This window comes from Trifolium pratense, linkage group LG3 (genome assembly GCF_020283565.1).
Source record: "Trifolium pratense cultivar HEN17-A07 linkage group LG3, ARS_RC_1.1, whole genome shotgun sequence".
Classification (NCBI taxonomy): Eukaryota; Viridiplantae; Streptophyta; class Magnoliopsida; order Fabales; family Fabaceae; genus Trifolium; species Trifolium pratense.
The window spans coordinates 41,768,865-41,791,847 of record NC_060061.1 but is presented as its reverse complement, the minus strand read 5'-3'; the positions used below and the strand labels follow the sequence as shown (position 1 = coordinate 41,791,847).

General features: G+C 33.0%; 3 protein-coding genes across 3 annotated transcripts; 2 read left to right on the top strand and 1 right to left on the bottom strand.

The window, feature by feature from the left end:
• The first annotated feature begins 384 nt into the window (after nt 1-384).
• Nucleotides 385-2,274, top strand: LOC123913578 (ammonium transporter 1 member 3-like). The gene has a single exon (XM_045964363.1). It carries the CDS (start codon nt 650-652, stop codon nt 2,030-2,032), a length of 1,383 nt encoding a protein of 460 aa, XP_045820319.1. The 5' UTR covers nt 385-649; the 3' UTR covers nt 2,033-2,274.
• A 1,173-nt stretch (nt 2,275-3,447) lies between these two features.
• On the bottom strand, nt 3,448-6,370 carry LOC123913579 (E3 ubiquitin-protein ligase AIRP2). Its single transcript, XM_045964364.1, has 5 exons — nt 6,211-6,370; nt 5,362-5,512; nt 4,881-4,947; nt 4,545-4,779; nt 3,448-3,756 (listed from the first exon to the last, which is right to left on the bottom strand). The coding sequence occupies exons 1-5, from the start codon at nt 6,276-6,278 to the stop codon at nt 3,546-3,548; spliced, it is 732 nt and encodes a 243-aa protein (XP_045820320.1). The 5' UTR covers nt 6,279-6,370; the 3' UTR covers nt 3,448-3,545.
• Nucleotides 6,371-14,569: 8,199 nt separating this feature from the next.
• LOC123913576 (ABC transporter G family member 31-like) lies at nt 14,570-22,402 on the top strand. Its single transcript, XM_045964361.1, has 21 exons — nt 14,570-14,683; nt 15,139-15,221; nt 15,973-16,057; nt 16,178-16,334; nt 16,425-16,501; nt 16,584-16,728; nt 17,170-17,471; nt 17,563-17,844; nt 17,971-18,287; nt 18,451-18,611; nt 18,885-18,988; nt 19,089-19,245; nt 19,349-19,848; nt 19,944-20,234; nt 20,333-20,416; nt 20,515-20,648; nt 20,797-21,024; nt 21,110-21,281; nt 21,513-21,600; nt 21,732-21,898; nt 22,121-22,402. The coding sequence occupies exons 1-21, from the start codon at nt 14,570-14,572 to the stop codon at nt 22,400-22,402; spliced, it is 3,930 nt and encodes a 1,309-aa protein (XP_045820317.1).
• Nucleotides 22,403-22,983: the final 581 nt, after the last annotated feature.

Here is a 22,983-nt window from a genome sequence, read left to right as displayed (position 1 = left end):
CTTCAATGTATAGTGCCTTAGTGGGCTTGGATTTTCTTTTCTTTTCATTTCACTAGTTTTACAAACAAAGGCCCGAGTTATAAAGAAACGCAAGTGTGTACTGTGTATTATGGTTCAATATAATATAAAATCTGATTTGTAAAAATTGTTGCCAGTTTATATAGTGGTTTGGTTGGTTATAGTAAAATGTTTCCCTTTTTATAAAAGAAAACAAATATTGTGACAAAAAAAAAAACAATAAATTGCGATTGGGATTAACTTGTTTACCACGGTAGTTATATAAACTGTCACAGAAACCGTCACATATATAAAAAACCCGCAAAGCGTTGCCAAATACCCACCGTGGTCAGCCTAATTCATGTAGTGATATTTATATATATTTTCAGTTTTGATAAGCCTATCTGCTACCAATCACTTAAAATGGTTGAATTAGAATGCACAACCACTCAACATTAACCAACTTGTATGTGCAAGTGTGCAACTACAACTACTTGCAAGAAAGCTACCTACCCTTCAAAGTTACCACCATCACACACACACTATCAAATTTTAATGTATACTATCATGTGTATATTGATATAAATGTTCTCATTTCATTTAACTACTCTTTCATCTTATTTCCATTTATCACCACACACAACACATTCTCATGGAGACTTCATGGGAACAAAGTGTTACATATTCTATCAACACAATCTACCTTCTTTTCTCTGCCTACTTAGTTTTTGTAATGCAACTAGGATTTGCCATGATATGTGCAGGTTCTGTCCGTGCCAAAAATGCAATGAACATAATGCTCACAAATGTAGTTGATGCAGTGGTAGGTAGCATTTCTTTCTATCTTTTTGGTTTTGCATTTGCATATGGCAATTCCAACCCTTTCATTGGTACAAATTTGTTTGCTCTAGTTAACATTCCAAATGAAAATTATGACTATGGATTCTTCCTTTACCAATGGGCATTTGCTATAGCTGTAGCTGGCATTACTAGTGGGTCTATAGCTGAGAGAACCCAATTTAGTGCTTATCTTGTTTTTTCATTTTTCCTTACTGGGTTTGTGTACCCAATTGTGGCTCATTGGGTTTGGTCATCTAGTGGTTGGCTTAGTCCCAATTCAAGTGACTTGTTCTTGGGGTCAGGTTCCATTGACTTTGCTGGGAGTGGAGTGGTGCATTTGGTTGGTGCAATTGCTGGACTATGGGGATCTATCATAGAAGGCCCGCGGGTTGGGAGGTTCGATGCTTATGGAAAGCCTGTGCCTTTCCGCGGCCACAATGCCGCACTTGTGGTTCTTGGGACGTTCTTATTGTGGTTTGGTTGGTTTGGGTTTAACCCTGGTTCATTTGACAAAATTCTCGTAGCCTACCCTGGCACACCTGATGAAGGTAACTGGACTTCGATAGGCCGGACTGCCGTGACAACCACATTGGCGGGCTCAACAGCTGGAATCGTCACGTTGTTCGGCCGTCGATTATTGATTGGTCACTGGGATGCAATGGATGTGTGCAATGGTTTGCTCGGTGGATTTGTTGCCATCACCTCTGGGTGCTCAGTTGTCGAGCCATGGGCCGCTATTCTATGTGGATTCGTCTCGGCTTGGGTGTTAATTGGGCTCAACATCTTGGCACTAAAATTGAACTATGATGACCCATTAGAGGCAGCCCAATTGCATGGTGGATGTGGCACTTGGGGTTTGTTGTTTACAGGGTTGTTTGCCAAAAAGAAGTTTGTGAATCAAACCTATAATTCAGGGGTGGCAGTGGAAAGACCTTATGGTCTTCTACTTGGAGGTGGATGGGGATTGATTGGAGCTCAAATGGTTGAGATTTTGGTAATATTTGTATTTGTTAGTACAACAATGGGCCCTATGTTCTATGCCTTGCACAAGCTTAAGTTACTAAGAATTCCTGTGCATGATGAACTTGCTGGCCTTGATATATCAAGCCATGGAGGCTATGCTTATGCTCCTCATGAGGAAAATCATCCTCGATCTTATGAAGATTATTTGCGTATGCAGGATGACCAATCATAGTTTGGTTTAATCCTCTTTGTTTCTAAAACAAAATATCTACTTCTATAATTTAAGGTGTATAAAGATTCATATTTTAGTACTATGATGTACATATACATACGGTAGGAATTGGATTGCACACAATAACTGTGTGCCGTTGTAATGAAGTAAACCCATCATATCTTGAATCAGAAGCCGAAATTGTTTGGACTTTGTATTGATTTTATGCATGTAAATGTTATATGAACCAATGTCATACTTGAGATCTATTACTGCGTGAAATTGTGAGTTTATTTTTCAGAAGATCATGGTCCTTAGGGCTAGGCACAACCGACCCAATCCGATTGAAACCGTTCAGCCCAAACCGAAACAGAGCATTCAGGTCAGTTTTTGTGGAACTGTGGGTTGAAATTGTGTAAACCGTGAATATTAAGGCATTGAATGGGTGGTTTACGGTTGGAAGGTTCCGGCTCATCGCAAACCGAAACCAAACCGTTATTAATTTATTATTATTATTATCAAGCATATAGCTACTATCAGCATAATCATTTGAAAAAATAAGTAATTAAAAATTTAGATCAAAGATTTTAGAGATATTTGTATAAAAAAAATAGAAAATAATGGGCTAACAATATCGCTAAGTTTAAAGTGCTTGAAATTGGGGAAAAAAAAGTTTGGACAAAAAATGACAGAAGTAACATGCAATTATATTGGGTCAATTTTAATTAAAAATTTTAGAAAAAACAAAATTTTTAAAAAATGATTTAAACCGTTGAACCGAACCGAAACCGAGTCAATCCGAGAAACCATAAACCGACCAAACCAAGTATTTAATTGGTTCGATATGGTTATGCATATGTCACCCATCGTCTGACTGGTTCTAGGGTTTGAGTCCGAAACCGAACCGATGCCGAGCCCTGTCCCATATGAAAATATATACTCCATTTCTATGACACTTGTTGTATTCACAAGACACGCATGAAAAAAAATAAAAGGGCATTAAAGTCAAAATGGGATCAAGAGAGGGACAGGTTACCTCTTTGTTAAAGCAATATTTCAAGATGCATTAAAATATCATGAAAAGAAGGAATCTTATCAAGTGGGTAGAGCCTACACATTAAATAAAATGTGCCCTTGTTGTTTTCTCATGATTGTCATTTTGTACACTTAATGGATAATGGATAAAATTAATTAAATTATTATTATCCCTCATGTCGACTCACAATTGAAATAGCCAAAAGGATAAGGCCACTGACCTACTGTACATTTTTTAATTCTTCATCTCAATCCTTAGAAGTTAGAACACTATTATAAATTCAAATATAATAGTGTACATAAGAGAATAACAAAAATATCCCATTGTGGATAACAAAATATTGGAATTTTTTTCTATGTATGTTGGTAATAAATTATATCAACTTAAAGCTGAAAGGAAATAAGACAATAGAATATATACAATTTAATTATGGTCCAAAATGGATTTACAGGTACAATTTGAAGGGTAATGTAGAATTTTGAAACCTATAGACAAACCTTATCTAAAAAATGGATCATAAGAGACATGTCTTGGGTATGGAATAATTAGAGGCAAATTTTCTATGTAAATAAACAGAATCTTACAATTCTCTTTGAAAATTGTTCCAACATCAACAATATCACTTGTGTCTGTGTAAATCCAAAGGTCACCAGAGTTTACTCTCTCCAAGCTATCCCGGCAAAAGGGGCAAGATTGAGACCTAAGACACCTGAATCAAAATGCAGCATTGTCATGTCTAAAACAATGAATAGAGAATAAGCTACTAACTAATTACTATTTGATACTCTGTCATAGTATCAACTAATACAAGTAAACAAAGTTTAGGTAGGTGGGGTGCAACTTGTCACCTTGTAATTACTTGAAAGTTTGTCGGCGTCTGACATATGCGTGACATGTGTTAGTACGGACACTGACACGACAAAGACACATGATTCTTCTGACTTATTTCCATTTTCTTAAATTATTATCGATGCCAACATGTAAGTGTTAATTCTATGTCTTTGTCAGCGCTTCATAGACAGACGAAAAATAATGAGAACAGCTTTGTTTTGTTTTTAACCATTTCCTATATGAATCTTTGAAAATAGAAAACAAATTGAATTTGTAATTAAAAGTGAAAACTCAAAAATGGAAAACATCTCAAACCAATCTCTAAAGTGAAAAGAAGATAATTGTTGTTGAAAATAATAAAAGCAATGGCTTAGCTTTTGACAAAGTAAAAGCAACTGGATAACATTCTTTGACTTCATGAGGCCTCAATCTCAAAAAGACCAATACATTTTTTTTTCATAAATGATATACAAGATGCTTTATGTGGCAAAAACTCAGTCATTGATATTATTTACTGTTAAAAGCATAATAATACCAACATTATATATAAAACTTGGTTTTATGTACACAAAATTAAACTTAGTTTTATCTCAAAAACATTATCAAGATGCACACAAAAAGAATCTAAGGATAGGAAAGTGAAATGAAGCAATTGAAGAACTATACCAGTCTCTGTAACAGTTGAAACACATTTGGTGGCAACAATTAGGCAGAACAACTTTTGTTTTCACCTCCAAACAAACTCCACATTCCTGATCTCTTTCAATGTCAATTTCAGATTCTTTCCAACCTTTGAAATCATTCTTCTTTTGGTATTTAATAGCATATTCTTCTTTCTGTTTCCTTTCATCCAAATCTGTGATGCCCATTTGAAGTTGCAATAGAGCAGGAAATAATACAGCTGAAGAACAGAAAAAACATGTTAAGTATGTCATCAAGAGCACAAAAACTGATTCCAAAAGCTAGATAAGTACACATTCATGTTAACAACCTTAAACTTACTATAAAATTGTCTTATGCTTGCTTTCCTTTCATATATTGAAATAGTAGTCTTCCCATTTCCATATGTCTGCATAAATGTAGAATAAAATATTATGAAATTTATCCAAAACCAAATGATGGCAATATAAATACAAAAAATGTAAATCATGGAAGGACTATTACTATTCAAATTCAGCAGTGCTATAGTGCCACTAAGCCATTATCTGACAACACTTTGTACTAAAATAGTGTAGAACAATAGTGATTTGTTCAAATTCCGGTACATTATAGAGCTATAATGTAGTATTTGACAATACTAAGGACAAATTATGAAAATACAATTTTGGCACACAAACATAAGCAAAAATTCTTTCTCTAGGTTCATTGAATATCAGATGTATCTGGTCATGAACCTGATTCATGGACCAGATAATGAACCTGAAAAATGAATCTTTGCTTATATATATGAGACCAGAGCGAGTACATTGTTTAGGAAATATACCACATAAATTAAAATTCTGAGCAAACCAAGAGCACCAGCAAGGCGGTAATCAGTCCATTGAACAAGTGAGATAAACATTGGAGCAACTGGACTATATGATAGCCTCATCTGATAGCATCCTCCATCTTTATCCCTTGGATGGCTTAATGCCCTGAAAAGGAAATAGAGTAAACATAAGAAAAGCCATCTCAAAATTTGGATGTGGAACTAACTCGTACACAAAAACAAACACATCATGGACAATAATTTCATGCCATATCACACTATTAAACATGGTACTCTCAAGTCTCAACAAAAGAAAAACACATTCAAATTTTAAATTGGATAAAATCTTAAATTTAAAAAGTGCTTAACTCAGCTAAAATAATTTGAATAGAAGATTTCACCAGTACAACAAGCATGTAAATTGTCAGAAAAGTTCAGTATATAATTCTCAAGTGTCATACAGAATTATTTTGCCCTGTTTATCAACAGCTTCATTTGAACAAATTTCCAGCTTCAAATTCTCACTCAACTTCAAGAAAAATCACAAAATTGATCATGCAACTCAACATGAAAAATTCATCAACATTGATCAAAAAAGGGAAAACAAACACAAAAACCTGCAACACAAAAGTGGCAGATAAATTTCCAATTTTTAATAATCAAGTGATGAAGAAACCTTGTTGTAGCTAGGAATCATGTTTTAAACTTCAAAATCACAACATACCCACAAATTGTCTCCAAAAAAAGGTTCAATTTTTAGTCTAGGAATCAGAAAAAAAAATTAAAAAAATTACATGCTTCAGAAGCTAAATTCTCAGTCAAAAAACAACCCTAAAAAATGGATGAAAAGAGAGAAAAACATACAGTGTATTAGCATACTGAATATCAGCTTCTAGAGCTTTCAGAGATTCTTGAAATGAACTTTTTCCCATAGTACCAAAAATATTTTCCCGGAATTTTTGTGTGTGTAGTGCATGCAAGTGATGAAATATTCACAGAGCTAAGACTGAAGCATTTATAAATGCATATGAAATTTATGATTTGACTTTTGTAATGACGTTATTGCCCTTTTCCAATTCCTGATTTGTTAATGGTTTTGGTGTAGTGGGTTACCATGTTCGAGAGTGGATTTGAATATATTAAAAGACGGTTTTGCCCTTTTCATTTATGGATATATTAAAAATTGATATTAATTTCCCTGAAAAAAAGGAAGATGGTTTTTCTTTTTTGACTAAAAAAAGGAAAGAGAGTTATTATAGTCTACAGACATAGAAATGTGTGAATGAATTTTTCCAATATTAACGTTGAATTAAGATTTGGATTAATACTTTTTTTTTTTTGAGAAAAGATTTGGATTAATACTAGTAGTAGTGAATTTCACTCCTATCCATTTAAGATCTTCTAATTATTAGTTCTAGGATAGAATTGATCATTTGAAAAAAAAATTTGAGGTGTTACGTTACGTTGATGTGGCACTATTAATGCGATATTTAAATGAATATCTATGAACATGGATAATATAATATTTGTGTCGTTCTATTGAATAAATATCATATTTGTATTTGTTTATATTCGTGCGGGTATACATAAAATAAAAGTAAAAAATAAAAATAAAATATTAACACATAATAATATTCATACATTTTGCTTTCAATTAACAACAAAGTCACCATATTCATTTTCTTTTTTTTACTAAAATTTAATATAATATCAATAAATTTCTCTTTAAAAAAATAATAATATTCATACATTTTTAACTAAAATAAAGTTCGTCATGCCAACAATGAATTTGTCCAAGTGGTAAGAGTTTTGGTCCCTTTAAGCATGTGGTCAGAGGTCAATTTCTACCTCATGCGTATGAAAATATTCGGTTGGGAGGAGAGAACACACCTTGTGTGCCCCACAGGTTCCTCGGCGGAGATTAGTCATCTCTAACAGCGGTGGAAACTTTATATCAATATCATGGTAACCCAAAAAAAAAGTCCATTTTAAAGTTATGCGGAATATAAAAGTCTCTTTTATATTTAATAACTAAGGATATTTAAGTAACTTTTTTATTTATTAACGATTACGGATATTCATGAGCGTAGATAACATTAAATCCGCATTTGTATACATTAAGTAACGAATAGTTGAAATATTCATTTATTTTATCCGCGAATATTCATTAAATTATCTGCCTCATGTCCGTGGCGAATTTTATGCGATGATATGGATATTTTATTCATCCCTAATCTAACCATTTTTCATAGTCAAAAAAATCAATCTTTTAATGTCCACATGTCAAAAAAAAAAAGATATGTCTTATGTTATTGTGAGTTTGTTAATAAAAAACATTTGTTGCTAGTAAAAAAATCAAGGGGATTGTTGGTATTATTGTTAATTAAGTGTTATTTCAAATATTAGTGAAGGGCAAAATGAACAAAAAAAAAGCCAGCCTAAACTGCCTATCCCCTTTATATATTGTTATAGATTACATGTTTAGAGGGTAGAAGATAACAAACACAGTATAATGACGGCCTCTTAAAATATAAATAAAATTTGACCAACAAAAGTTAATGTATTTATTTGGGAAAAAAAACATTAATGTACCTTATTCAAATATGTTTACCACTTTTTGCGTATATTTTGGAATGGAGGGAGTATATAAGTGATTTAATAATTTTTATTTCAAAAGAAAAGAGTAATTTAATAAGTTTATATTATTTTTAAGTAATAATAACATTTTTAAATAACATTTTTTATTCTTTTAAACAAATTCATGAGTAAACAAATAGCATGTGATGAAAGTACAAAAGCAAGTATTTTCGTTATATCGTATCCACAGGGACTAGTGCGATATCAATTGTACATACACAAATTCCATGATTCTAAGTATGGGTTTGTTTCGATTTGGTTTTGTAACATAAAATTGCGATAAAAGTGCGTGATAAACTTTTGAGATAAAAACTTGTTGGAATTGGATTTCATCAAATCATTCACATGTATCAGTTAACTATTGATATATATATTTCATTTACCAATCAATACCGTCACGTATTACTCGTTGATCATATCCGTGTCCGGAATATGTCTAGAAATCTATTGTATCTATTAACTTTCCGATGTCTCGAATCATTAATCGATAAAATAGCATTAAGCTCTAATACTTTAAGTGACTATTAAAGCTCAAGATCTATGTCTAAACTTTGAACTTTACCAAGTGATTATCCTACCTTTGATTCGAATAACATATGTCTATATCATTTAAATCTTTTAATAAAAGCATGAAAACAAGGATATCACTAATATTGATTGATAAATAAAACACATATAGCAAAGTTAAACTGGATTCATGATCATAATTCAATTACATCCAATCCCAACAAAAGAGATTTAGCTATGAATAGCCATTATAAACTTACAAAAGAGTGAAGATGAGAAGGGTTGAAAAACCATTGGGCTTGATTTCTCAAGTTGTGTGGAATCCACCTTCAAAACCTCACTAACAGGATATATCTATGAAACTAGTGTTTTTCTATCTGATATTATCTAACTTGATATTTTACAAAATGATCTGAAATGCTATTTATAGATTTCTGAAATAGGCCTATTCGCTGAGCGAATCCGTGTTCGCTACGCGAAGAAGTTGCTTAGTTGAAGAGGTTTGCTGACACGTGTATTTAGCTGTGACTCATCCTTTGCTCGCTAGGTGTTCGCTGCAGCGAGCTTATTCGCTGCATGCTCGCTGCGTGTTCGCTAAGTACCTTGGACTCCCTGCCTTCGTTCGCTGTGTGTTCGCTGTGGCTTCGCTGTAGCGAGTTTGTTCGCTGCAGGTTCGCTGGGTGTTCGCCAAGTACCCTGAGCTCCCGGCCTTTGTTCGCTGCATGCTCGCTGCAGCGAATACTTCAGGATTTTGTTTCTTTTCTTTAATATCAGCATGAACCTAACAAAATGGTTGGATTTGATAATTCTTGCACAATTTCTTAGTACATACTATATTTACATCAAAAGTGATTTATATTCCAAGGATTTGTATTCAATAAGTGCCTTTTAAACATGCATTTTAACCAATATTTAGCACTTATCAGCATGTCATGAGAGTCGATGCATGGGTGGAGCCAAGGCCTAGCAAGTCGGGGCTGTGGCCAAAAGTTTTGGTATTTTTAACAATTAGTTTAGGGCAAAACTGATATTTTTAGGGGTTAGTTTATGGAAAAATTGATATTTTTTTGTTGGATTATTCATATATTATGTCACATGTAAAATTTTGCTCATACTTTATAATTTTTCTGCCTCCGCCTCTGAGTCAATGTCCACTATGATAATATTGTAGAAATTTGACAAAAATCATTAGTGCAATAGATAAAAAAAATCTAGTGAATATATCTCCGTGAGCTTAACCTAGTTGGTAGGGATATCACACTATATGTGCAGGGGCAGAGATTCGAACCTCGAATACTCACTTATTCGCTTTTAACGTGACATTTCTAGCCACCAAATTACTTGAAGAAAAAAAACTAGTGAATATGCCTCACAAAATAAAACAAGTGAGTTATAGACCAATACTAATATTTTTTAAGAGGAGTAATACGTTTTTATATTAAATTTTATGCTAACGTCCAATATAAGAATATATTATTTTTTCATTTCATAGAATTTATCTTAAAATTATATTACAAGAGTGGAATGACATGACATTAAATATATATGTAAAGTTGATTTATACCGATCGTACATTCCTTTTAAACTCTTTTTTTTAGTCTATTAACTTCACAAATTTGTTCACTAATTATTGAGGGTATACATTTTTTATCAAGTTGTTTAATAAGTAGATTCCCACACCTTAAATTTGTGAAGTGAAAACCAAGTTTAAACTCAAATCCTTATAGCATCTTCAATTGTGATAACATTTTGAGTATCATATATTAATAACAAGTGGTCCTTACAATGTCATGTAATATTTATGCAACTCATACATATTTTGCTCCAATAATAATACTACTTTTTGAGTATCATACATTAATAACAAGTGAATCTTTCGAAATATTGAGCCATGATTGAATAAGTATTGTGTCCTTTTGTGGCGAGAAAGGAACACAATTTTTTTCCTGAGAAGTATGTGCTTCTTCGTCAAGCCTAATATTTTCAAGATCAGTTTGAGTTAATGATCGTGGCACTTGAGGAGCTTCAACCAAAGGGGTATTGGGTGGTGGTGGTGATGGATAAATAAAAAAATTAAAAAAGAAGATTTTGGAAGTTGTTACCGGTAGGAGTTTGGTTTTGAAACAAATTCATGTAAGCCAGAATATTTTCATCATACATATTAGAAATATCATCAAATTAACATTCAACTATAAGAAGAAAAACTTTTTTCTGTACAGTTATAGAAGAAACAAAATTGAATGAAAACCTATGAAATGAAAGGTGTCAAAGAAACAAAACCTTCTAATATTAAAAAAAGAAAACCAAGATCAACAAGTATTGAATGTCAACGATAATATTTGTGACATATATGAAAGGTATTCAATTGAATTTATATGCCAAAAAAATAATAATAATAACATTAAATTGATGATACGGTACCTTATTTAAGGTGTCGACATCATCAATTTTGATATCCTATGTGCCACGTCATAGAACTCCAATGATAAAAAAAAAAAAGGTACCGTATCATTAGCCTATGAAACTCTCTTAGACACCCTTATTAAAGATGCTCTTATAAATTAATGTTATGATAATTATCATTTGTACTGCACATGTTGGATCATCACGAGTATACATTTTATTTACACCATCTTACATTTATTCTTTTTGGCACAAAATGACAAGTCATTATAAACTAACACAAAACAAGTGGATGGGTCAAAATTGAAATGCATGTCATAATGTCTAACCAACAATTTCGATATTTTTAGCCAATTAAACTAGGATTTAAAGATCATCGTTGTTTAATAACATTTTCATGAATAATTATAAACATTTATCGTGGTGACAGGAATTAAGTATAGAGGAATCAAAATTAAAGTATAATTTAATAAAAAAGTTTTTAAAAGACTCGTCAAATAAAAGTAAAAATGTATTTTAAAATACCTCATTCGACTAATTAATCTTACCGACCCTTATGCCGGTTTCAAGCACATCTTGTGCTACGATATTTTAATTCAATTCTTTATCTTCTTAAAAAAAAAAAATTCAATACATAGGCTTGGAAGGTTTTGAGTACTTACTCAAACCAACCAACTACTATAGAAACTGGAAACAATTTTTACCAAGCATATGTTATATTCAACCATAAGGCCTCATTCGACTAATTATCATTTTTTTAATTTTAAAAGATTTGAACCATCAATTTAATCCATTGGTATTTTTTAAATGTCTGACTTGTGAGAGATTTTTTTTGACAAATAGTGAGAGACTTGATAGGGCAGCAAACACTCTTCAAATAAATATAAAATAAAATAACCAATAATTAGTTAATACGGTGATGATTAACATTGAACTCGATAGATAGTTAATACGGTGATGATTAACATTGAACTCGATAGATATGATTACAATTCGATTAAAATAGCAAGCACTTTTCAAATAAAAATAAAATAAAAAGCTATTTTATAATACCTTGTTCGGCTAGTCAATCAAATTTTCCCATGTGCTGGTTTCAATACAGAGACTTGGAAGGTTTGAGTAAGTACTCAAGACCAACAAACTAACCTTAGAAACTGGCAACAACTTCTACAAATTAGATCTTATATTGAACCATAATATACACCTGCGTTTCTTTATAAGTCGGGCCTTTGTTTGAAAAACTAGTGAAATGAAAAGGAAAGAATATCCAGGCCCACTAATGCACAATACATTGCAGGCCCTTTATTTCTTCTAATAAATTTGCAAATGAAAACCAAAGTTTATTGGAAATGATGCTTTCTCTTCTGACCCCGTGATTCTTTTATACTTCCTAATATTCTAATTTTGCACTTGCAGAAAATTTCGGTTCGCAGAAATCGAATTTTTTTTAGTGCAAATTCAGAGTAAATTTCGGTTGTTAGAAACCGAAATTTGTTTTCAAGGCAAAAAAAAAACTTCGGTTTCTACAAACCGAAGTTTTTTCAAGGGTAAAATTAGAAATTCAGGAGGGTATAAAAGAAACACGGGGTCGGGAGAGAAAACATCATTGGAAATTATGGAAGAAGCTTAGGGCACATTGTACTACTTCCACTCACAATATATATTTGGGTTTTTTTTTACTTGTTTTTGTCTTTTCATTTTATTGATTATTGATGTTGTAATGTCTTCTTTTGTTGCTCTTCTTATACATAATAATGAATTAATGATGCGTGATTAAATTATACTGTAAACAACAAGTTCAAACATATAAATAAATTAAACATGAATATGGCAAAATAAAAAGTGACAGGATTTATGACAACTCCTTAAAAAAAAGACATGATTTTCATTAAACATATAAATAGTGAAGAGTTTAAAGTTTTATTACTTCACTAAGTCCTTGAAATATAATTTATTAAATATCCCCGTGAACTTAGCTCAATTGATAGGGACATCAACATTTTATATGCAGTAGTTGAAGTTTGAACCCCGAACACTCCACTTATCCATCTTTAAAGGTGAAATTTCAAGCCACTAGACTACCTGAAAAAAATCTATAAAAATAAAAATTTGAGTAGTACCCAAAATAAAATAATATATAAAACTTTTCACATAATAAAAATTAAAGGTGGAGAAAGTGAAGTGTCCGAGGTTTGAACCTCAGCTCCTAAGTTTATAATGTTTTGTCCTACCAATTGAGTTAAGCTCAGGAAATGTATAAAATAATATATAAATGAATGTATATTGAATTAACAAAAAATAGTTAATATAATATAAGATTGAAATTTGAAAACTCCGTTGTAAAACAAAACATAATTGAAAATAAAAAATTGAAAATAAAACATAATCAATTAACAAAAAAAAACGGATTTGATCTAATCAACAAAATGAGAATTGAAGCTAGCTATTTTTGTCTTAGTTGTCCCCTTCTTGTGATACACGCAACTTAATTATAGAGCTAAAACGAGCCCTTCACTAGTGGTGTTTCAACAACCAAATTCCCTTCTATAAATTACGAAATAGAATGAGAGAAAAGATTAATAAGTTTCTATGAGTGATTTGTAAGTTCTATGGAGTAATTATTCAGAAAATAGCTCAATGTGTTATTTATTTGATTATTTCATTAAAACATCGTCTCTTAGTTCTACGAAATAGTTGTATTTCTTTTTCAAAATTTAAATATTTCGTCTCTTAAAATATAAAGAAGAAGAAGAAGAAGAAGAAGAAGAAGAAGAAGAAACAACATGGCAGGACTTGATTTCGACGCGATTTCAAAACCTGAAAGAGGACATTCATTCGCAAGGGCATCAAATGCAGAATGGGTGGAAGAAGATGAACAAAATCTTCAAATGTTTGCTCTTCTAAGGTTGCCGACGCAAAAGCGTACGAATGCGGCATTGATGAGGAAACCATCTTCTAGATTTCATGAAGATGATTCAGAGTCAAGTGACACAAAAAGTAAAATGGAACAAATTGATGTTAGAAAGTTGAATCGTGCTTATCGTGAACGTGTTGTTAAGGAAGCTTTGGCTACTAATGAGCAAGATAATTATAAACTTCTTTCTGCCATCAAGGAACGATTTAATAGGTAAATTAACACTCTTCTCATCCATTTTAATTTATACACATTAATCACAATATTTTAAATTTAATTATGTAACCACATGCTGATAAAAATTTCATATGGTAATAATTCTCATAGTATCCACCTTTGAATATTATTTAGAAGTCCAGAATAAAAGTAACTTTTTTTCATTTACATGACATTGCATGTTAGTTTCTAGTCATGAAAGTGTAGATAACTACTAAAATATTTATATTAGTAAAAGAGTTAAAATAGAACTACAAATATTTCTAGAAATATCAAATTATGTATTAGTCCATAAGTCATAATTTAACTGACAAAAAAATATCGACATTGTCAGGTCTGCCGTAATAACCAAGGTTTCCAAGAATCAAATTTTCATTATTGGAGAAAATAAATTGAGTTTGTGAAACAAACGCCTCATGAGGAAAATTTAGTAACTAAGAAATTATAAACAGATTACATATTAGTGTCACTAATTTTGGTGCCAATATTATATGCTTTTGCAATATTTAATTAATTGTTTGTGTGGTTGAATGCAAAAGGGTTGGAATGGAGGTGCCAAACATTGAAGTGAGATTTCAAAATTTGACAATTGGAGCTGAAGTTCATATTGGTACAAGAGCTCTACCAACTTTGATCAATTACACACGAGATGCTCTTGAGGTCTATACTCTATCAGAAATGATATATAAACACAATTTTTAGACATAAATCAGACAAATATACACTTTTCCAATTTTAAAATAATATATTGTTCTTTATAGATTTACGTGCACATTCTTTCCCTCTTGTATTTATACGATGTCAAATATGTGTCCACTAAATTTGTGTTTAAATAACACAATTCATACTCTATATACCCTAAAATACATAGTACACTTAATTAGAAGAAGTGACTAGAAGAAAAACATTAAACTTTTTTTGGTAATGAGTGTGTTGCTTAATTTTCATTATTTTTTATTTATTTTCATTATCTATATCTGATTCACCGAACCGTCTAATCTGATTCGGTTACGGTCCCCTGATCAATTGTTTTTCTTCTTTTTGGTTTTTAGTATCGTTACAATTCAATTTGCAATGTGATTCTTACATATTCATGGTGGTGAAATGGCATGCAGGGTTTTGTTTTTGGGATAGGTGGGCCTAAAAGACATTCTTTGACCATCTTGAATGATATCAATGGTGTCATCAAACCTGGAAGGTAATTTTTTTTTCCTCTGTTTTTGCAATTCTCTTTATTGATGGTATTCTTTTTTTACAAAAGACAAATCAGTCCAACACTTCTGAAAATGCAAAGCTCCAAAAAAATCATCAAAAACAAACTACAGAGTTCAGTAAGAGGAGACAACTACCAAACAACTAAAATAATTTAAAGAGAGACTATAATTATCAGCACTTCTGTTTCCCTTCCGTCAAGTTTGACAAAATGGGACATGCAAATCCAAAAGTTTGAGAATACGCCTCACTAAAATGGAATTTTTTTTTTAACCAAATTGAGAATCTCCTATTGCAAAAAAAGAAAAAATGAATCGCCCCACCAATAGTGCAACTTCCCGTAATCATATCAATCAAAAGTTTTGAGTCACTCTCTCCATCGTTGTTGAGGTTGTCAAAAATCTAGTTCCTACAATCAAAAGAAAAAAAAATAGTAATATAATTAGATGGAACATGCCAAATCCAAATTTGGATTGCATGCATGCAATCACACACGAAGGAGAGAGCTGCTTTGCACTACCATGCATGAGCACCAGTGAGGAAATTTCCATTTCAAACAGGAATGTCAATTTCTCAGTGTGCTCCGCTCTTCTTTTTTTTGTTTTCACTGCAGTATCCGGCCCACTAAACCGTTTGGAAGTAGCGTGCTCCGCTCTTTGATATGAAGTTTGATGTTTCATGTTTGATGTGTTAATTAATTGGTATCCAACTTAATCTCATAATGTGTCGTTCCGTAGGATGACATTGTTATTAGGACCTCCAGGATCTGGCAAAACTACTTTACTTTTGGCTCTTGCTGGAAAACTCGGAGATGACCTCAAGGTAACTGCACATTCTAAGCATAAGCTTAATTCTAAACAGAACCATAGGAAGCACAGTTGAAAAATCTCATTCGCGTCTTACACTTATATTGCGCCTATTGGTTGTGTAATGATTTTGCAGAAAAAGGGTTGTATAACATACAATGGACATGAGCAAAATCAATTTTCTATTCAAAGGGCTTCTGCATACATTAGCCAAATTGATAATCACATTGGAGAATTAACAGTGAGAGAAACTTTTGATTTTGCAAATAGATGTCAAGGTTCCGGTGATCCAGGTACATGTATAATAACTCTCATTTATTATGTACATTTTCATTCTAAATTAAATTACTTAATTTCTTAGTCTAACTATTTTTCGTAATCAGAGTTACTGAAAACTCTGGAAAGCTTAGAAAAGGAGAGAAATGTGATGCCAAGTCCAGAAATTCATGCATTTATGAAGGTTGGTTTCAAATGTATATGAAAATTATGCATGCATCCTAAATCCGAAAGACGTTGTTTTTGAAATTGATTTAACTTAACAGGCATCATGTGTTGGTGGCAAAAGGCACAATGTGATGACAGATTATATTCTGAAAGTACTTGGTCTTGATGTATGTTCTGATACTGTTGTTGGTAGTGATATGATAAGGGGGATATCTGGTGGCCAAAAGAAGAGAGTGACAACAGGTGATTTCTCTCATTTCTCTAGGAATTTATTGTAGTCTCTAGTAGTGGCCTATTATTAAGCTTTTTATCGGCATTTTGAAGAGTTTATTTGAAGTAAGTTTATGACAGAAAGTATTTGTTATCCGGTGTGCATCAAACACATGATAGGATACTGTTATCCTGCTTATATCTTATCATATTTTTATCCTGTGTTATATACTATCATATCATGCGCACCAAATAGGCCCTAAAAATAATGTACAATGTGTTTTCAATGTATTTTGATAAGCACCTCATGATAACATATAGAAAAGCTATAAAGCACTGACACAAACATCAGACGACACAACACTAACGCTGACACGCCGACAATAGTAATAATTTGAAATAATCAGAATACATTAGTTGAATAGTTCTAGCAACTAATGAAATTGTTTTTGCATTTAATTTGTTTTCTTTCAGGAGAAATGATTGTGGGACCAAGAAAAACTTTGTTTATGGATGAAATATCAACTGGACTTGATAGCTCTACAACATTCCAAATAGTAAAATGCCTAAGAAATTTTGTTCATCAAATGGAAGCTACTGTACTAATGGCTCTTCTTCAACCTGCACCAGAGACATTTGAGCTCTTTGATGATATAATACTTTTATCTGATGGACATATAGTATATCAAGGTCCTAGAGAAAATGTGGTAGAGTTTTTCGAATCATTAAATTTCAAACTCCCACCGCGCAAAGGGGTTGCAGATTTTCTTCAAGAGGTATTTTAAAACTCTTTTTATCTCTCTTTAATGGTGATTGGTAAAATGATTTTTGAAGTTATTTTCTTAACTTGGTATTTTCATATACCAGGTAACATCTAAAAAAGATCAAGCACAATACTGGGCTGATTCGTCAAAGCCATATGAATATATTTCGGTACCAGAGATTGCAGAAGCCTTTAGAAATTCCAAATTTGGAAAGTCTATGGAAGCTATGTATACTGCTCCCTATGATAAATCAAAAAGTCATCCTTCAGCTTTGCCTAAAAAAAATTTTGCTGTCTCAAATTATGATCTTTTTAAGGCTTGTTTGTCGCGAGAATTGACTTTGCTCAACAGAAATAGATTTCTTTACATTTTCAGAACCGGTCAGGTACATACCAACTTGATTAAACAGTTATGAACCTACATTTGCTTCTGTAATATGTTTTCATTTGTTTATCTTTTGATGGCCTCTTCCAATAATTCGATGTTTGACAAATTTCTCATGTTGTCATAGGTTGCATTTGTTGGATTTGTCGTGTCCACGATGTTCCTACAAATAAAAAATTATCCTAAAAACGAAGTTTATGGAAATCTCTACCAATCTTCACTATTTTATGCACTGGTGCACATGTTGTTTAATGGGACTTCTGAGTTGTCTCTTCTGATATTTCGGCTACCTGTCTTTTATAAACAAAGAGGAAATTTATTTTATCGAACATGGTCATGGACATTGTCAACATGGATTCTTCAAATACCTTATTCCATTATGGAAGCTGTTGTGTGGACTTGTGTTGTATACTATACCATTGGATTTGCTCCTGGTGTTGGGAGGTATTTAATTCTACATTCATACTTTGTTATGATTTTTTTGTTTATGCTTCTTTTGAAACTCGTACATACTCTTTTTATTTCGATTAATATCCGGAATTCCCAACAAATCATTGACTCCTCGAATGCAATGGGATTTCACACCTGACAAATCTTTAAAATTTAGGTTCTTCCGATACATGTTTTTGTTGTTCTGGGTGCACCAAATGGCATTAGGCCTCTTTCGGCTTATGGCTGCTCTCGGACGTGATATGATCGTTGCTAATACAGTCAGTTCGGGTGCATTGATGATTTTATTCTTGCTGGGAGGATTTGTTATCCCAAAAGGTTTGCTTCACCAAAAACAATATTGGATATGTTAAGAAGTCTCACATCAGTTGCAAGATGGCCTGAAAATATGTGTTAAAGTAGAGGCAATCCTCACCTTACAAGCCGGTTTTGTAGGGTTGAGTTTTCCGGCTTGTAAGGTGAAGATTGCCTCTACTTTATAAACATATGTTCAGGCCATCTCGCAACCGATGTGAGACTTATTAATAGGATAAAAAGCACACATATACATATTACTATGATGTTGTTGCTGACTTTGGTTGAGTTTTTCAGGTATGATTAAGCCATGGTGGGCTTGGGGTTATTGGTTATCACCTCTTAATTACGGACAAAGAGCAATTTCAGTCAATGAATTTACTGCCACAAGATGGGAAGAGGTACTTTATGCATGCTAACTAAATTTTAGTTTTCTATGTTATAATTTTTGCCTATAATTTATAAAAAGATTTACGGAATCATTGAAACATTCTTCTTTAGCCTTCGGCTTTAGGAACCGACACAGTTGGTCACAATATACTCAAATCGTTCAATTTACCAATCGAAGATTACTGGTTTTGGATTAGTTTGGGAGTTTTAGCACTCTACACATTAGTTTTCAACATCTTGACCACTTTGGCACTGACCTATTTGAACCGTAAGTTTCGAGCAATTTCTTCTTCATATTGCCATTTTAATCAATGCAAGTTCTTTTAGTATATGCGGTTGTTGATATCTTATCTTATCTTTGCATGCCACAGCACTCACAAAACCAAGAGCAGTTTCTCAGGATGAGGACTCACAAAATAGTTCTGATAAAGTTGATAATGAATCAACAAAAAGTTCCAAAAAGAAAGGAATGATTCTTCCTTTTGAACCATTGACAATGACCTTCCACAATGTCAATTATTATGTCGATATGCCTCCAGAGATAAGAAAACAAGGTGTAACAGAAACTAGGTTGAAGCTTCTATCAAATGTGAGCGGTGTTTTTGCACCTGGTGTACTTACGGCATTAATGGGATCAAGTGGAGCTGGGAAAACCACTTTGATGGATGTGCTTGCAGGAAGGAAAACAGGAGGATATATTGAGGGTGATATTAAAATATCTGGTTATCCGAAAGTGCAACACACATTCGCCAGAATAGCCGGATACGTTGAGCAAAATGACATACATTCTCCTCAAATGACAGTTCAGGAGTCTCTATGGTTTTCTGCATCATTACGGCTTCCAAAAGAAGTGGGCAACGATAAAAAGCAAGTAAGTTCCTCCATAAGTCTTGTTATCTTATGATTAATTGTTGAACAAGTAATTATTTCCAATAATAATTCACTAATGTAATACTTGTTTTGAAGGAATTTGTTGAACAAGTAATGAAACTAGTTGAACTTGATAGTTTAAGACATGCTATAGTTGGAATGGCCGGCACTTCTGGCTTATCAACAGAGCAGAGAAAGAGATTGACAATTGCAGTGGAACTTGTTGCAAACCCTTCTATAATTTTCATGGATGAACCTACTTCCGGACTTGATGCACGTGCGGCTGCCATTGTTATGAGAACTGTTCGCAATACGGTTGATACTGGAAGAACTGTTGTTTGTACTATACATCAACCAAGTATTGATATATTCGAAGCATTTGATGAGGTTAGTTTTTCCAAGTATTTGTACTATATTTTCTAACCAATTTAATATTTCTATAAATGATAATTAAGTAGCTTTGATTATTTATTATTCTTTCTCAGTTACTTCTTATGAAACGTGGAGGACAAGTTATCTATGGGGGGAAGATTGGTAACCAATCAAATGTGATGATAAATTATTTTCAGGTGACACTTCCTTTCAATTATTTCTTGTATAATTTTCTTCATTCTCATTTCCTAGTTGTGTAAGGATCATAATTTGCTTTTCCTATTTTTTTTATCAGAGTATCAATGGAATCTCCCCAATTTCCAGTGGCTACAATCCAGCTACTTGGATGCTTGAGGTTACCACACCTGCTATTGAAGAAAAAATTGGTGTAGACTTTACAGATGTTTACGAAAATTCTGAACAATTCCGGTAACTTTATCTATTCTCATGTGTCCTAATGACAATAGCATATGTCTTATTTGAGGAACATAACAATCAACAAGTTACAATCTTATATGTACATAAAAGAATGTTTTGCATGTGAGAATAATTGCTGTATCACATCATTTTACTTCAGGTCGGTGGAAGCTGCGATTAGACAATACGAACAACCATCTCCTGACTCACAACCATTGAAGTTTGCCACACTGTATTCACAAAATACATGGTCACAATTTGAAAAGTGTTTATGGAAGCAGAATATTTTGTATTGGAGAAATCCATCATACAATGCAATAAGGATGTTTTTTACAATATTGTCCGCTTTGTTATTAGGTTCGATATTTTGGAATATTGGTTCAAAAAGGTATGAATCGTTTATGATTTCATTTGTTATAAGAAAGGCAACAAAAGTAATGATAATAATAACCATGCCACTGGATATTGTACAGAGAAACAACTCAACAAGTGATGGTAATTATGGGTGCCTATTTTTCTTCATTATTGTTCCTTGGGGTGAAAAATGCATCTTCTGTACAACCGGTTGTATCAGTCGAAAGGACAGTGTTTTATAGAGAGAAAGCAGCTGGAATGTACTCTCCAATTGCTTATGCATTAGCTCAGGTATATAGCTAGTTCTGTCAATGTCTTGAAAATTGATTTTCTTTTTTTTTTGGTTTTTCACCACCAGTATCCGGCACACTGGACCACCTAATCTGGTTTGGAGGTCAGTTCTGACATCAAATGGTTCTAGCACCAATCACTACTGGACCAACTAACGATTGGTGTCTTGAAAATTGATTTTAAAGTTTCATGTGCATATTGTTTATCATTATTACTTAATCTTATTAACAGGGGCTGGTGGAAATCCCATACCAAGTTGTTCAGACATTAGTATTTGGTATAATGACATATTTCATGATGGGTTTTGAAAGGAATTTTGGTAAGATCTCGAGTTTCCCTGTCGAAATGCTTCCTGCATCATGGATTTAGGATCCTCCTAAAATTTACATCTTAAAAATGTGTCCTTGGATAAGTACTAATGTAATATTTTATTCTTCTTCTCTAATGCAGGAAAGTTTATACTATATCTTTGGTTCATGTTCCTCACATTTACCTATTTCACATTTTACGGCATCATGGCTGTTGGTCTTACACCTACCCAACATCTCGCAGCTGTTACTTCTTCTGCATTTTACTCTCTATGGAATCTTGTTTCAGGTTTTATTATTCCAAAAGCGGTGAGTAAATTAATAAAACAAATACAAGTATCCTCTACAACAGTTGCACGATGCAGAGGCCGTGGGGACCATTAGATTTAGTGAGAGTCTCACTAGATTTAATGGTCCCTCACTTCATGGCCACTGCATCATGCAACAGCCGTAGGGGATCCAATTCCGTATCTTTAGATATATCAACATTTTTTTCTTGTCTTAATGATAATGAGTCTTGCAATGTTTCAGTATATTCCTGGATATTGGCTTTGGTTCCATTATCTCTGTCCAGTTTCTTGGACACTTCGCGGTATCATAACATCTCAATTCGGAGATGTACAAGATATAATTGAAGGACCGGGATTTAAGGGAACTGTGAAACAATATATATCTGTTTCACTTGGGTATGATGATACAATTAATGGAGTTTCAGCAGTGTGGATTTCAGCATTTGTGCTTGTTGGCTTTGTTATATTCTTCTTTGGTTCCTTTGCTATATCGGTTAAAGTATTGAATTTCCAAAAGAGATGATCGAAGAATGTAGCCGTTGATATATAAGACGAGAAGCTACTGATACAAGTTCACATAAGTCCAAAGACAAGTCTCATGATATCGAAGGGAATAAGTCGGCTCATGAGAAACGCGAGCCAAGGACGTCCAGCGCGGCTCAAGGACTGCACGACAACAAAAACAAGAAAAGCCAAAAAGATGTGATTTGGAAGGAAGGCAAGAGAAGCTTCTATATCTTGTTAAAAGGGAATAATCATTTTGTTATTTCGTTTACGTATTTTGCGGATCCATTGCCACTATGGCTGAGTTAGTTATTTTTCCTTCCTTTAAATTTCATCTTAGCTTGTAAATTGTAATAATGATTGTCAGAAAATTGGGTTCATTCCTCCATTTTTTTTGTTTTGTTTACTTCTTAACCTCTCAAATATCTGGAGTTGTCCATCCTCGAATTGGATTGTTGCATTGTGCTTACTCGGACGTGTATCAGATTCACTCTTGACCTTTTTTTACCACCACCAGTTTCCAGTTCGCCGGACCACAATCTGATTCAGGGGTCAGTTCTGGCATCAAGTGGTTTCAGCCCCTAAAGTCGGTAGAGGTTG